Source organism: Bactrocera oleae, chromosome 6, assembly GCF_042242935.1.
Source record: "Bactrocera oleae isolate idBacOlea1 chromosome 6, idBacOlea1, whole genome shotgun sequence".
Lineage (NCBI taxonomy): Eukaryota > Metazoa > Arthropoda > Insecta > Diptera > Tephritidae > Bactrocera > Bactrocera oleae.
This window is the reverse complement of record NC_091540.1, coordinates 68,146,138-68,163,149: the sequence shown is the minus strand read 5'-3', so window position 1 is coordinate 68,163,149 and position 17,012 is coordinate 68,146,138. Positions and strand designations below refer to the sequence as shown.

Here is a 17,012-nt window from a genome sequence, read left to right as displayed (position 1 = left end):
TTTTTTGAAAACCTACCTGAATACCCCTAACCCCTTAAGTTATGAACATTTTCGCAGTTACTGCCATTTTTTGCAACTCAATTGTACACACAGGCAGACAGTTGGTAAATAAAGTAGCAATTACAAATACCAGTTTTTGATTTTTGAATTAAAATTCCTGAAAGTACTCCTGTGTCGCCACAATTGTTTTGATCAAAAATCAACTGCGTCATCAATACCGACCAACGCAGCACTACCCTTTGCGGTAATTGAGCGTATTTCGTGGTCGACTTGGTGGAATTAACGTATTTTATTTGTTACTCGCCGTATTAATTAAGGAATTTTCAAAAAGAAAAGCAAAACAACAATAAAAATCACAACATACTTTTCATTGGCGCCAAATAACGAGCGTCAGTAGTCGCAGTTTAGCAGTTCTTCAACGCTCCAAATGTCGAATGAATGGAATGTGAGTGATGCCTGCTGCCACATGGCCGCGCAGCCTCACCGCCTGCCAGCAAGTGCGTCTAAGTAGTACTTTTCCCTTCGGTAATTTTGGGCGCATCATATGGGCCACATGCATACGAGTCAACACATTCTTCAGAAGACTATTTCGCGTGTATGCGCGTGCATATGTGTGCAATCAGTGTCTTGCGTGCGACGTTTGCGAGTGTTGACGTTTTCCAAAATGGGCACAGATTCTTGCTGGATATACCCGTTGGTTTGCATGCACACACATATGTCCCTCCTGCTGGCCAACTTTTTAACGCCTCTGCGCAGCGCTCGCGTCACCCATGGTGCGGAGCCAATCTTTCGCCGCTTGCGGATTTCTTCGCTTACGCATTCCGTAAAGTTCCTTTACATTTTAGTGCAAAACAATATTTAAAAGCGTGTTAGTGCTGTTGTTGTGATGTCAGGCCATGGCGGCATTACAATTTAGTCACATACATATGTATGTATGTATGTTTTCATACTAAATAGTGTTGACAGCGAGAAATGTTGCCGACGAGGCGCCCATAATCATTCCTGCACTGCACTTGAAAATTCTTTACGCTTAATTTAATGAGAGCGCATAATGAGTAATTAACTGGGTGTCGCCAAGTGACAGACTGATGTTCGCATGACAGCGATCTTTTGCAGAAGTGTGTTCAAGAAAATAAACGTATGTACATATCTGATACATAACGGCATATACGAGTTTTATGTAAATACAAAAAACAAAAAAAAAAAGGTTCTCAATTTCCACCGAATATTTTACACCCAACGCGCAAGAGCTAACATAGTGATATACATTCATACACTAAGGTCTCGAACATAAAATAAATATAAAAAAAATGAGTCTAAGATACTGAAGCTGCCTTTTATTCAAGTAAAAGTTGGAAACATAATCTATAAACGAGTATTATTTGCTGGGATATTCCAAGCACTCACCTCTCAAAGAAAGGATAAATACAGTACCTTGCATATCAAGGACTTTTTATCCTCATCTAAATACAAATTTATCGAAACTAACCTTAAACTCTTAAGACAAAAGTTTTGAACCTAGGCCAATCCAAAAACAAGAAGAAACGTTAAATTCGGTAGCACCGAACCTATAATACCCCTCACATATAAAAAAGATTCCTTACAAAAACTTTGATCGTTCAGTTGGTATGCCAGCTATATGCTATAGCTGTCCGATCTACACAATTCCTTCGGAGATTACACCTGTTGATCAGCTATAAAAACGAAATTTACGAACCTAACCTAAAAAGAAAATTATATTTTTCTCTAATAAATGTTCTTTCTAATGTATATAGATCTTACCTCGATGGAATGAAGTGTTGTATTTCCCAGTTGTCATCGTAAACGTAACTGATTTCCCCCTCCAACTTTACTGACAGCGATCGTGTTATTTTATGACCCCAAATTAGGGAAGAAAGAGTAATATGTATAATCTTGAAATAAACAGAAAATAGAGGATACTAAAACTCAACATCATCCCTACCTCACTCTATGACGAATAAAGGGTCCAGGATCAATTGTAATCTAAATCGAGACCAAAAACATCGAAAATAAGCAAAATATCGCAAAGTGGTCCAGGTCGCTGCAACAATAGTACCACTCGCCGGATTCTCGCCTAACAAAAATACAGATTCTTCCACAAATTTTTACTTTAGCAAGATGTTTGGTAATGCAGTATTCTATGGTGTGACAAATGGGAAAAGTAATTTGCAATTTCGGTGCTGCTAAAAACCGAGCATTGGGTACAATATACGAAAATATCAGAACGATGAAAATGCGTTTATGTAGCATGCCACCTAATGAACCGATTCACCATAATGTCTTCTAACATATGCAAGTAAGCGCGTGCCATAATAATTCATTCGCATATTGAGCTTCCCCCCGCTACGAGGCGCCATTTATGTTGCCCCATGAAAGTTTACTTGGGGTATGCATGAATGTTTAGCCCGCTAAAGACAAGCTGAGAGCACAAAACAAGCGCGCTATTCAATTAATCTTAGCAACAAAGCTTCTCTTGTTGAGTTGAGTCACAGTTAAGTGTTCTTCATATTGTTGTTCATTTATTTTTATAATTAATTGGATTTATGCTTCATAGACGGAAAAGGATTAACATAACAGCAGCATATCCTAAAATCATTTATGAAGTTTTCATATTATTATATTACAACAACGTCAATTGCATACAATATAACTAAGAGAAGAAGTCTACCATTATTGGAGGTGGTGTTTAGGAGGTGAACAAGAGTCGGCGCAAGTGTAAGAATAAATGACACCCTTTCACAGCTTCAGACTGAACCCAATTTGAAAAGAACTGGTCCATTTTGAATGCGGGCTAGCAGAAGCGATACAATTTTTCTTCCTAGATTCAACTAAAATCGTTGAAAACGCTGCATAAGTGTTTTGAAGAATCTACTTAATCATGAACAAAACTATTTGAATGGCACAAAGAATTCAGTGAAGGTCGTGAAGTCATCGAAAACTTGCCTAATGCGAGTCGTCCATGCACCTCTGTTAAGCGATATTCTAGTTAGAAATAAAAAATAAGCGATTTTATTTTTTATTTTCTAAGTTTAACTACTCAAGAATAGATCTACATGTGAATTTTGCAAAATTCAAATTATTTTCGAAGATACATCCCGGCATCCAAACTGATTAGTCCGGAACTAATCGAACACAAGGCATTACGTGAAACTTTAAAACCGTTTTTCTCGAGACTGTCGTTTTCAAAAATTTTCCAACTTTTCAGTAGAACCAGACATTGTGCCAGTGTTGTAGATAAATCCTTTTTTTGTATAAGATTGCTGGGGGGTTGAAAACGTGGATATGATCAAGTGCCAATATTCCCCCCTATTTTCCTGTATTCTCGTAATGTTAATAACAAATCAAAAAAAAAACTCATGGAACGTAATAATATTAATTACATTTTTTACGACACTTCAAAAATTATCTGAAGTTCATGCCTCTATACTAGAATACCACCCTAATGACGATAACATCGAAAGAGTTAAAGAAACAGTGCTTGAAAATTGTCGTGATGGCATCAGAGAGATAGCAGAGGAACTCAACGTCTCTTATGGATGAATTCAACACATTTTGGTTAATGATTTGGGTATTAGGTATGACAATGCTAGACTAGAAGACCTAAATCTTTTGCAAAATGACATCGAGTAAAGGTCGCAAAAGGGATGCTTGACAAAGCAGCTGAGGACTCTACATTTATCATTACTGGTGACGAGACATGATTTTGTGAATTTGACGTTGAGACTGGAAAAATGAATTAAGTGTTGGCATGTTCGAATTAGCTCAGGAGTCTATGTGGAGGGCAATAATACATTTTTTTTTATTAAAATACGTGAAAATGTTGTTTTTAACGTCAACCGGGGTATATTTGATCAGATGGAAAAATCTATATTTTCCTTTAATTTGCATTTTACGAGCAAACTTAATCGGTTGATTATTATGTATATTTAAAATCACAATGACTATTCGTTTGAGCAAGTATAATATCCTTCATTGTCTCGACATGCTTTGTGGTTAATTCTTTAATCGTTCGAAGGATATTGTGGGAAAATTTCATATCCCAGAATATTTTTACTTATGTAAGGAAGAATAATTAAAAAAAAAAACAAAAAAATACGATACTAGGTCTACGTTTTACCACCTTCAGTTTGGTATTCTTTTGCTCCCGTTCATTATGAAGACTGATATGCCAACGATTCTTATATAGGTATTTATTATATTTTTTGTGAAACTTCGATAAAGTAACCTGAATGAGGTATTTCACTGTATCCAAGTCCTAACCAATAACATATTTCAAAATCATTCCACTCTGGGACAAACGGCTCTTCACGCGTAAATATATATGTATGCACATAAGTAGGGAGAAGGATATATATCTATTTTGAATCAAACGGTAAATAAAAATAATTACGTGATAAGCTATTTTTATCCACACACCTCATCTCATTTTTTCTGCGATTTTTTTCTTCTGCTTGCATATTTTATTAAAATATAATATTATAGAACTGCCTATGTATTTATTTTTAATAGGCGACATTTTTTTCTCTCAAATTAAACATATGTATGTATGTTTGTGAATTATTTTACTTATTTTGAATTTTTGGCACATTTCATTTTAATGAGCCACTTCATCATATAGACCATGTTGACATATTTATTTTAATACATTTATGTTTGTATGTACATATGTAGTTATTCACATAATATTTTGTATGTGGCACCTAAGGTATGCCAAAAAAAAAAAAAAAATTGATGAAAATGAATATGTGGGCGGTGACATCCACAGCATGTCGATTGATTGCGTCCGAAAAGTCGGAAATAAGATAATCGTTTCATGTAGATATGGTATGTACATATGTATATATATGTAGGTATATAATGCGAAAATTATTTAATTAAATTAAATTTTTCAACATTTCAACCACTCTCTTACCAAAAGACTTTTGCATACTTTTAATATATGTATTGTATATTTATATAAGTATGTATTTGTGTGCGTCGTTAAGTGCCCGACTGGCTAGTTGGTCAAATGCTTTTCCCCTTTTCATGTTGCTGCTTTTGTTGTGATAAACAATTGGTATGCGGGCGCCATTGTGGTAATTAAAATGGTATTGAATTTGGTAAATTTCTATTTTGGTCATTTGCATCTTGAGCCAAATTGGTCCGAATTCCAAGAGTTGGACGTCAATATCATCAGATCTTCAGCAATATATACACATATAACTGTAATGGAATCTTCTGCTGTCGTCATCACATCATGTGCCGGTGATAGTGTTGGAATGCGATTAAAAGTAAAATACCACAATTTTAATGAATGAATTTATCAATTACGTTTTGCGCTTTTATACTATGAACTAGGGCTGGTGCTGGTGTAATACTTTTATTTTTATTTTTATAAATTTTGTGAGTATACAAGTAGGTATGTACTCACAGTGGGACAAAATAAAGCAAGAAGTAATATGGAATTGAAAAGAATATAAAGTGAGTGTGTTGGAAAGTAATAAAAAAAAAAAAAAATTTTAAAATCTATACAAAATAAAATACCTGCGTTATAAGTTCAAGGTAAAAACATAACCTACAAAAATTAAAATTAAAAAATGTTTGATACAGTGGTATCTATTGAGAAAGTGATGAAATATTCCTTTTTTTTGCAAACCGTTAATTTAATTCCTTAAAATTAAGTACATTGATAAAAAAAAAAACAAGAAAAAAAACGTTAACTTCGGCTGCACAGAAGCTATAATACCCTTCACAGGTGCATACTATTTTGCATAAATGGGTATGCAAAGATATTGATTTTTATCGGTCAGTTTGAATGGCAGCTATATATACATATAAGCTATAATCGTCTGTTCTGAACAATTTGTTTGGCATTTGTAGCGTTATCTTCGGCAAGAAATCATGCCAAATTTTATGAAGATATCTTGTCAAGGTTTTCTATACACTACTATATGGTAGCTGCATATAACATATATGTAGTAGTGCGATATCGCCGGTTTCAGCAATGAGCAGCTTCTGGATAAAAAAAAAAAACAGCAAAATTTCATATCGATATCTTGAAAACAACATGCCTAAAAAAAATCAATGGATCTTATCACGCTGATTGTTTATATATTATATGTACATAGCATAACGGAGACCCTACGACTTTTCCTCCGACCTTCAGGTTATATACTGAATTACAAAAAAAAAAAATCATAAAATAAGAATTTTATTCATTTGCGCCGAAAAGCAAGCTGACATTTTTGATTGCATTATATCAAAGTCACTGGATAGGAATAATACAGGTTGGTTGAAAAGTTTATGCGCTCGAAATGAAAAAATACTGTTCTCGATACGAAATATATAATATAATCTCCCTTAACTTCAATATACTTATTCCAATGATCCTCCAATAATTTTATGCCTTCCCTTGTACGTCTACGGCTGTAATAGCTTCTTTATTCGACGAAAAACGCTTTCCACGAAGGAATTGTTTCAGGTTTAGAGATATCAACGAAACTCAAAGAAAATGTTGGAAAAGCATTAAAATACTTCTTGTTCGAGACTAAAAACTAATATAATATTTGCGTGTTAAATGGTATACACGAAGGTTTTACTAACTAACGGTTTGATCAAGGATATATGTCATGTATGTAAGTAGTACATAGTTTTTTTTTCAAGAATTTTTTCAAAGATAAAACAGATTAGGATTTGAAAAAAGAAAAAAATATTTATTTAGAAAACTCTCATCTAATAAAGTTGGGAGAAAATTTAGACTTTGATAGAAGAAAATCAGGTATCGACGCGGAGAGCTTTTCACAATGTCACGTATTATAATCGAAGTCAAATTTTACTGGAAACGTTGTTTTTATACATTCGTGTTTTTGAGACGGTAATTGTAGTTTTTAATTATTTTTTTTTTTTACTTACCGTGGGCCATGATTTGAATTTTTTTTCTATTTTTATAATTCATAAAACTAATTTTCACTTGTTGTTAGATGGAATTTTGTTAGAATAAGTCCTCATGAAACAGTTATGCTGAAAAATTAGACATGAATGTGTTAATGAGTTACCGTTTGTAATTAACTATATCAAGTTTAAAATATTATAGCATACCTTAGGGCGCAGCAGCCACCATATTCAGTTATTTAAATAATAAACAATCAGAGCTTGCAGTTATCAGTTTTGTTGCGCAGATATTAAAAACCTTAAGTAGCAGCATAAATCAGCACACAAACTGGATATAAATCGGTTTTGGTTATATACATATGTATATATAATTATCTTCCATAGAACATATTGTCTATGAAATAGATGGGGAAAAAGATATTGATGTTCTACGATTGCCACAAATACAAAAATGAAAATTGTCAATTTCTGAAACAATTTTGAGGAGTGCTGCCGAATTGAAAGTCTTTGGCCGTTGGAAAATACCGAACTAGTCTTCTTCTTCTAGTTACATATTTTCCGACAATTTTCCTGCAATTTTTACGCCACGTTGCCTTTTCAAAATTAGGTGGCAACTACTTCAGGTATTTCACTTCTTGCCTTAACGCTGGAAATATTTCTAATTTTTTGATAGAACTCAAATTTATTTGCACATACAAGTGCATTGGATTATATTTTATTTGCCTTATTTTTTATATGCACTATACATAAATGTGTGAATCTTGTTATAGTTGTTTGTTATGCGTCTGTTTTGCTTTTTCTAGATATGGGTTGTCTGCCTTAATTAAACTTAGCTCTCAATATGCGTGAAATCTTAGTGTTTCAAGTTATCTTTTTCTTTTTTTTTCTTTAATAATATATGTATTAATATCGTATAAAGTACAATTTTTTTTGTTTTTAATTAGTATTTTCTTTTGTTTGTTTTCCACTAACGGTTGTTCTATTTTTCCACCTGTTTCGCTGAATGCATAATTTATCAATAAGAAAAAGCATAAACTTAAATAAAAATAATAAAAATAAAATATAGTTACATATAATCAAATAATTTTTTTTTATCGTTTTTGTTTTTGTTTTTGTATAACAAGTACCAGCAACTGCTCATTAACTGCCACATCGTTAATCGTCACTGTCATTAAGATTTATTATTATATAACTTAGTTTCGTTTGAGTTACTTGTAATCCGCGTATACATGCTAATGTTTTTTTCCTTTTCACCTCTTCATCTACGTCTTCTGTGTCTGCTTTCCTTGTTTAAATATATAGTGTGTATGTATATATGCTCATTGCCTACGAAGCACCAAACTATGATTTCTATTTATTAACGAACTTTGCGGTATGCGGAAATTTCTCAGCTTTGTAATTGGTGTCTTTTTGCAAGCGTTCGCGCACGTTCGTACGCACCGCATCTCTAAATGAAGTGTGCACCGTCGCCTCGTTGGCGATTGCTTCTGTGATTTCCTCGGCCGTTAGCGATTCCGCGGCGGCTGTCGTGGACGCACGTGGTCCCACCGTCTGTATGGCTTTGCGCACGCTGCGTGCTACGAGTGAGTTGATATCGGTTGGGGGTTTGTTGTTCTGTACCATTTTCCTTCGTTTAGCCGACATGCCTGATATGTACGCATCCGAGAACGGTATCTGATTTAGCGGATTCTGCAAGCGGAATGCATTAAATGCGTGTAATTGATATTGTCACATAAATATTGATGGGTACTTACTGCACTTTGTGTATGTAGATCGCGTGTTATGATCGGCAACCAGTCAGTGGAAAAATTTCTATGCCACGGCTCGGAGCCGGCGCTAATGTTGGGTAATGGTTCGGCAGGCGCAAGTTCGAGTTCTACATCGTCGTCGTCGTCGTCGTCGTCGATGTCTATGGAGAATTGACTATGCGGGTTTGTTTCGGATGTAGACGCTACTTCGACCATTTCGACATCGGTTTCCAGGGGCTGTAAATTGAAAGGTTGCGGTGGAGTTACGAATGACTCCTGGTGAGTTATGGTGAGTATATGGAAACATTTTTACATACATAATTTACACATTTGTATATGGCAAATTCAAATTATTATTGCTCTTAAAATGACCTTTACTGACGTCATCTTAGCGTATTTCAACAGAGAAATGTCGAAGACCCTATAAAACATATATAATATATAAACGAACAGCGTGCTGAACTGAGCTATATACACGAATTGTTTTTTCTCAGTTTTTGAGATACCGATCTGAAACTTTGTACGCATCTTTTTCTCCCTAAAAAGCTGCCCATTGGCCGGCACCGCCGATATTGGACCCCTATAGCATATAGCCGCCATACAAACTGATCGATTAAAATCAAGTCCCTCTTTATTTCTGAAGATTTCTTTACTAAATAAGACATGTATTATTGTTCAAGGTAACGGTAAAATTCTCCGAACAAATTGTTTAGATCGGACCATTATAAGGTAACGCTTTTTCAAATTTTAAATTTTTCTTTTGTTAAAAAAAAAATGTTGTGTTGACGTTTAGGGTACGGCCGATATCTTATACATATGATTCGATATCAGCGCTGAGAATTCACACGAGTTTTTCAACTAAAACCGGATAAACCGATTATTAAAATATACAAATCGGGAAACCTACTTAAAAAAAAATAACTCGATATATTTTCCAAAATTGAGTAAATTAATAATCAAACACGATACTGTTAAACCGATATATCAAAATTCGAATAATAAGGTTAATCCTTATTGATATCCGGATATTCGTATACGCAGCGCTGGGCAGCCCTACATGATATTTAGCATACTTGAAAATTCAATACTATGAATTCACCACGTTAGGAAAATATTTTAGTCGCTTTTTCATTTGTTTTGAATATAAGCTGTCTTCGATATGTCTTCTTTAGTCGCTGCTCTCTTGTCTAAAATTTTGCATGTAAAAGCAATAACAAATCGATTTGCGCTCGATGCAAGAAAGTATCTGAATAACTTATTAAATTTTTAGATAAATTTTAAAAACATGAGACTTTAAATAACAGGTAATTCTTTATAGAAAACATTAGGCATGTACGTTTCTAGAACTCAATTAACTACTAAAATTTTAATTGTCGCAGAAAGAAGCATTTATCTAACAAAGGGAGAAACGCAACACTACTGTGCATGGATTAGAGGACACACTACCTGTTAAGTCACTGGTTAATTACACAAGAGTGCTTACAGAGATTTATGTTAAAATTTCTCATAAATTCTTAAAACCGAATTTAAGTTGAGGCGAAAGTCTCCGCACCTTTTTTTTTTTTTAAACAAAGTGCTTCCGAAAAGCCCAAATGAGCGAAAATTGCTAGCGTCGCACTTATCAAGGGTAGAATACTACTATTGTCTACTGTTGTTGAGTCTATCGCACTACTATCTCAGAGCTTAGCTGTCAACATTTCCCACAAATTCTGCAGCAATACTTTCATCTCAAATCTCAACCGCACTGATCAGTGACTTGGTTGAGTTTTTTCATATGCAATTTTTAGTATTATATTAATGTTATTCTTTAAGCTTACTGCATCTGGTTGCGCCACGCTGGGTGCATCTCTATGTACAATAAATTGTTGTACATCAGCTGTGTCCGTGGTGGATGGATTCACTGTGTTAATGTACATGCTTAAGAAACGTAGTGCTTCACCTCGGAAATCTAAAATTTAATATAAAAAGTAATTTTAATCTAAAATTTATCTAATTTGATGGACAGCCACTGGTTAAAGAACTTACACGATAGCGTCGGCACCCAGAGTAAACGCATAAATTGTACCCAATATTGTTGCGCATTATTGCGGCCCACACACACATACAACACGCTATACAGACGTCTAACGAAGTCTTCGCAAACCCGTTTGATGCGCTGCTCGAACGTCGCTAGATTACTCTGCTCATCGCGCACGATTTCGATGAATAGCGGCAACATGTGCCGCAAAAGTTTCACGACCGAGTGGCGTGAGTCATACTCCGGCTTCTCATATTGTGGCAATAATTCCAGTGATTCACCAAACCAGTCGACGGCGCGATTAACCGCAGATGGAACGGTCTCCTCGTTGATTGCGCCACCGGCGAAGATGCGTTGATTAACGAAATTTAGTAGCTGAGTGCGTAAATTGCGCCGGTAGTCGTCCGTGTTAGCAGCGCTTGAGGAAGCAGAGGAGGAGGAGGAGGCGGCGACGACGGCGGCTGCAGCTGTGCCGGATGTGGATGGCGCAGCTGGAGCCGTTGGAGTATTGCGATTTTGTCCAGATATTAAGTTGCGCAATGAGAAGAAATGGTTGGCTGGACGCATTGGCGGTGGCGGTGGGGGTGCATTGGTACGCGCTGTGACTGGGGGCGCACCGCCTACTGTCGGTGTTGAACGTACATTTGGCAAGAGGTCGGCAAATGCGCGTAGAGAGTGTGGATTGATTGTATTCGTGGCTAATAGGTTAGAAAAATGTCCATTTGGGAGAGAGGTTTCAAAAATGGTGGAAATAGTTTATTGTTTTTAATGGCAAAGGAACCAACTTAAAAGCTACTATGTAAAGGTGAGTCAGTTTGCGAATTAAAGCTGTCTCATTAAAATAGAAGAAAGAAAAAGCTAATAGTTAACTACAGACACTTTCCACCACTTTTTAGTATTTTATTTCGCTTGTGCTTCGTACTCACTTATTATTTGTGGCGTTGTATTGTTCATGGAAGCATTTGCATTGGTGTTGCCGTTGCCGTTGCCATTCGACGTGGCACTGGCATTAGCTGCGTTGCCATTATTGCCGTTTTCGGGCTCCCGAATGTGGTGACTATTGCATGGTAGGAAGCGATCGAAAGAGGACATCATATTGGCTGGTATAAAGCGACCATTCCAACCGTTAGCCGGTAAGCCGCCGATCTGCAGTTGCGGGCGCGAAGTTGAACGTGTTTGTGTGGATGTGGTTGGTAGCGTGCCAATTGCCAATGAAGCGGAGACCGGACGATAACCGCTATTAGGAGTCAAAACGATACCAGCGGCTGGTGCTGCATTGTTGCTGTTGCGATTATTGTTGGCATTAGCGCCGCTGCTGCTGCTTGTCGCATTGGCATTTGCATTGTTGTTGCTATTATTCGCAGCAGCTGTTGCCGTGGCGTCTGCGGTTGCGGCGGCGGTGGCACGTTGCTGCTGCTCACCATTACCATTATTTCCACCACGCGCATTCACTGGCACACTTAGTATGGTGGGTGGTAGAATTTGCACATGCAGTTCAGTGTTAATGGGCGCGGAATTCACCATAGCCTGAATTAGACGTGACATTTGCACCTGCGGATTATCTGTAAAAGAGAAAGCGTTTTTTAAATAATTTTTCAGAAAACACAAATCTTGTAACTTCAAGATCAAACACAAAAATTAGAAGCGTTATTATTCATTGAGATTAATGCAAAAAGCAGCGCAATGCATGAATATTGTTTAAAATTTTTAAAAACGAAATTTGAAATTAGGCGCATTTTTTACATTGAGGGTTAAAGGTAAGAAAGGTCTAACTTCTAGAGTTAGATGCAGAATATAATACAAAACAAATCAACAATTAAAGTATGTATGTGCTTCCAAATTAGTCGAATATAATCGATATTTTGTGACTTTATTTTTTCAGCCACAAATAGCCGTTTTTACACCGCACTTTTGCAGGTAAAAAACCGTAATTTATATATTTAATTATGAATAAAGAATATTATATATAAAAAGGGTTTTTTATCAATTGTATTGTTCTTTTAAAAAATTATCGATTTTTATTTTATTTAACCTATTATAATTCTAAGTTTTTTTTTAATTTTTTACATTGAGGGTTAAAGGTAAGAAAGGTCTAACTTCTAGAGTTAGATGCAGAATATAATACAAAACAAATCAACAATTAAAGTATGTATGTGCTTCCAAATTAGTCGAATATAATCGATATTTTGTGACTTTATTTTTTCAGCCACAAATAGCCGTTTTTACACCGCACTTTTGCAGGTAAAAAACCGTAATTTATATATTTAATTATGAATAAAGAATATTATATATAAAAAGGGTTTTTTATCAATTGTATTGTTCTTTTAAAAAATTATCGATTTTTATTTTATTTAACCTATTATAATTCTAAGTTTTTTTTTAATTTATAGCAATATTAATTGATTTTATAATAATCTACTATATCTCAAAGCTAATCGTTCCATCCATATTTGCTTCTTTCGCGATAAAAAAAATAATCGTTATTTTGTAACTTTTATATTTTCTATGATAAATAATAATTCATTTTTTATTTATTTTTTTCAATAAAAATAATCGTTATTTTGATCGAAAAAATATAAGTCCCCGAAAAGTGGATAAATGCAGGCGAAATATCTTAAAAAACTAGTCATGCAACAAATTGAAAAAAAAATATATTTATATATATATATATTCGAAATGAAAGGCGTTTTAGACCTGTCTATTTATTAAGTGTCGATTTCGATCCGTAAAAATGGAAATAGTCCTATTTACCATATCTACCTGCTTTAAAATTAATGTAATTCGCAATATTTTTTTCTTTTATAAAAAATGACAAAAAAACAGTATTTATGCTCGAAAAAAAAAAATAAACGCGAATAGTGCAAATGCATTAAGTCAAAACAAAAACAAAAATATAAAACTCAACAAACAACAAAAACCAAAACCTACTGCCAATATACAATCCGCGTCTCGGTTGGAGCATAATCTCTATGGCACTATCATCTATAATAGTTGCAAAACGCATACAATATATATAAAATGTACACTGAAATACTAAGGATTGCGTTTTACCAAACTGTACTTAGTCTTACCGTTGCTTTGCGTGGCCGCATTCGCTGCTGCTGCTGTAGTACTCGTTGCATTCGGATTGATTAGCGGTTCATCAACTGGATCATCAATCGAACTACCGCTGCCGCTGCCACTTGCACTGGCGCTTGCAGTTGTGCTGCTGGTGTTGCGATTATTATCGGCGCTACTACCAGCGCCGCCGTTTCCAGCACTACTACTACCACCACTATTGTTGCCTGCTTCGGCAGCAACAGCAGCATTTCCACCTGCTGTACTATTAACATTACCGCTTGCAGTGGTCGGTGGTGAACTGGTTGTTATGGTGACAGGATGATTGTAACGTGGTGATATAAAGGTGCGTGAACGTGGACGCTGTTGGTTATTACCAGAGGCGGCGGCAGCAGCAGCCGCTGCAGCAGCTGATAAATAATTATTGGAACTAACATAACCACTTTGCTCTACCAATATAGGGCGACAAGTGAGAAAACGCGGTGCAGGCTGTGATACGTCCAACATCAAATCAGATATGGCATGTTGGGCATGCGACATATAGTGTAGCGCCTCAGAAACACGATTGTAAAGGCGCTGTGCATTATCGCGATCGGTTGTATTCTATAATTATGTAATCAAATTGAGGTTTTATTTAATTTAATTTATAAATTATATGCAATACACACCTCTTCCTCGTATGTTGGATCATTATTTAACAATTCGTAGAATTGCTGTATGAAGGGATTGAGACGTGTCTGTACAATGCGCATTTGTTCGACCACTTCCGCCAAAACTCGTGTGTTGGTGCGGCGACGTGAGGGATTCTCCTCCGTGTTTGTACCCGTTGTTGTAGATGCACTCGAGATGTCGGTTGTCGATGCGTCGGATGTTGTTGTGTTAGCAGATGATGTGGTATTATTGGTAGAACTGGTACCAGTAGTGTCGGAAGCAAGGCTAATATTAGCAGCCACTCCTTCGTAAGCATCATCAATAACATCCTCTATGATAACAGCAGCAGCAGCATCGGCATCACCATCAGCATCCACATCCACATCCGCATCAACAGCAGCAGTATTGTCAGTTGCATCCATACTAGCCACACCTTCGGCACCATTCGCAGCGGCAGCTTCACCCTCGTTGGAACCGAAAACTGTGGGTAACTGCACAACAGTCACGTTTGTGTTGCTGTTTCGACGTAACGCTGCTGAGACAGCATCTTGTACCATTTCCACAATATTTTGGTTTTGTGGTAAGTCAGCGGCGGTAAACCCCACTTCGACCACAGTGGATTCCATGGTCCAGCTGCCGCGCGCCAATATATCTAGAGAAGTGTTATTAAGACCCTAGAATTTGTATATTAGCAATATTAACTGTATTTCATAGTTTTTATTGATAAATATTTACCCGTTCCGGATCCTCCAAATAGGCAGCAATATTATTTGCACAGTCCAACATATGCCGAGCCACTGTTATGCGGTTCATACAAAATGACGAAGAAGCCGCAAATGGATTTACCTGTTGTTGGCCGTTATTTTGCTAAAAGAAGAGTAAAAATATATTTCAATGGTTAATAGCGTTAAAATATGCTATACACTTACAACAGGATTCATTGGTATTGCCATGGTACCAACAACCATGCCGTCCAGTGCTCTAAACAAAGGCGAATTCCGCATACCACCGCGATTGTTGGTACGCTCACGTGTGTTGGGTGTATCGTTCGTAGATGAATTGGAAGTAGAGGGACCACGCTGTGACGGCGGTGGACGCTCAGCCACGTGAACCACTTTTCCATCGACATCTATTAGTAAAAGAAAATTTAAATAATTTCCATGGTAACAAAAATGCAGAAGATAAACATCTCAAATAGGCTAACCAATAATTATTGGTTATTTTAATAAACTTTTTTTGGAATCTAACAAAATTATTTAGCAATTTTAATATATAATATAATGTTTAATTTAAATTTTTATCATCAAAAAATTTAAACTGTCAAATTTCAACTGTATCTAAACATAAGCTATATGAAAGGTTTTTTTTTCGGTAGCCTGCATTTGCTATTCATATATTTTGACTCACCGTATTCTTTCAATTGTTTCTCATCAACAAGAACACGACCACAATAAATGATACGTTGTTGGTCTGCGGAAATGTTGGTTTTCTCAGCGATTTTGTCCTTAAATTCGCGAATGGTCAACTGTAGAACAGCAAAATAACGTGAAAATATATGGAAATCTATTAATATTGTTACGACAATAGCGCTACGATATGCGGAGGCGGTCATTTGCAGACAACCCCTCCCCTTCATACTAGGGAGTGGTGCTGTTTGTCATGATTTAGAAATTTCCAATCTTTTAACCGCAAACTGTCACTTACCTCATTATCAATACTAAAGTCATGCGTTTGAGCATCGAGTGTTTTTACTCTTAAATTTATTAACATTTTGCGTGGTGACGGCACTGTCCTGACGAAACACCGAAAATGTTGGTTAATGTGGTGTAAGGTGTATAGCGCCTAAACGCGTCTAGTCAATCACAGAAATATAATTACTTTATGCACGGTTACTTGCGTTTGAATGCGCCTTTATATTATTTTCGTACTTTAACCAAATTCCGTTTGATTTGTTGTTGCTGGTGTTAGGAAAATTTTTTATTTTTCCAGAAAGTTTTTTACATCAGACGGTGAATGCAAACGTTGAAAACGTCAGATTCGCGCATTTGACATTTATTTGACAGTTATAAATGTGTGTGTTTTTTTAACACGATGTTTTTTTTGCTATTTTATTTTAAAGATTTGCAACGTCTAGTCAAAGGTAAAAATATGCTATCACTTTCACTCTATATTAATGCATGCGGGCAAACACATTGGTTGCGTTCTTTTCACACACACATACAGAACCTTCCAATTGGAGCACCTTGCTAGGCATTGATGGTTGGGAAAAATTCTTATAGGCGGCACGGAATAGGACTACTTTTACGGAGTTTTCTTAACGTAACTGTTTATACACTCCTAAAATCGAATTTCTGTATATTTTTCTCGCACTATAGCCTTTCGAACTTTGAGTATTTATTTTAACTTGACACTTTTCTATTGTTTTTCTCAACCAAATTTCACTGCAAGCGAAAAATCGGCATTCGACTTTTGCTCCACAACTGAAATGCTACCGGACATAATAAAAAACTTGCGTTGCCAACCATCGTAGCACGTGATGCCAGAAGACAGCATGGGGTGTATATTTAATACAAGTTTTGAAAAGTACGCATATTAAACTAAATTTGTATTACTTTGTTGTTAGTTTCATAATATGAATGGTTTTATAT

At 35.9% G+C, this 17,012-nt stretch overlaps 1 protein-coding gene across 4 annotated transcripts; it reads right to left on the bottom strand.

Moving 5' to 3' along the window:
* Positions 1-7,572: 7,572 nt before the first annotated feature.
* LOC106622865 (large proline-rich protein bag6-A) lies at positions 7,573-16,849 on the bottom strand. Of its 4 annotated transcripts, none has more exons than XM_070112260.1 (12): positions 16,069-16,849; positions 15,772-15,889; positions 15,294-15,493; positions 15,100-15,231; positions 14,382-15,038; positions 13,728-14,316; positions 13,585-13,638; positions 11,583-12,218; positions 10,665-11,354; positions 10,457-10,587; positions 8,646-8,915; positions 7,573-8,580 (listed from the first exon to the last, which is right to left on the bottom strand). In XM_070112260.1, the coding sequence occupies exons 1-12, from the start codon at positions 16,132-16,134 to the stop codon at positions 8,242-8,244; spliced, it is 3,882 nt and encodes a 1,293-aa protein (XP_069968361.1). In that variant the 5' UTR covers positions 16,135-16,849; the 3' UTR covers positions 7,573-8,241. The 4 variants fall into 4 exon arrangements, with proteins under 4 accessions (XP_069968361.1, XP_069968362.1, XP_069968363.1 ...); XM_070112261.1 differs by having other exon boundaries at positions 8,646-8,876; XM_070112262.1 differs by having other exon boundaries at positions 10,665-11,279.
* Positions 16,850-17,012: the final 163 nt, after the last annotated feature.

Excerpts from the sequence above, each read along its gene's own strand:
- LOC106622865 (XM_070112260.1), bottom strand. The coding sequence starts at position 16,134 with ATGTTAATAAATTTAAGAGTAAAAACACTCGATGCTCAAACGCATGAC. Across the intron at positions 13,639-13,727 it reads TGCGGCCACGCAAAGCAACG|ATGATAGTGCCATAGAGATT; the intron begins GTAAGACTAAGT and ends CAACTATTATAG. Across the intron at positions 8,916-10,456 it reads GCGTGGCGCAACCAGATGCA|GAGTCATTCGTAACTCCACC; the intron begins GTAAGCTTAAAG and ends ATAACTCACCAG.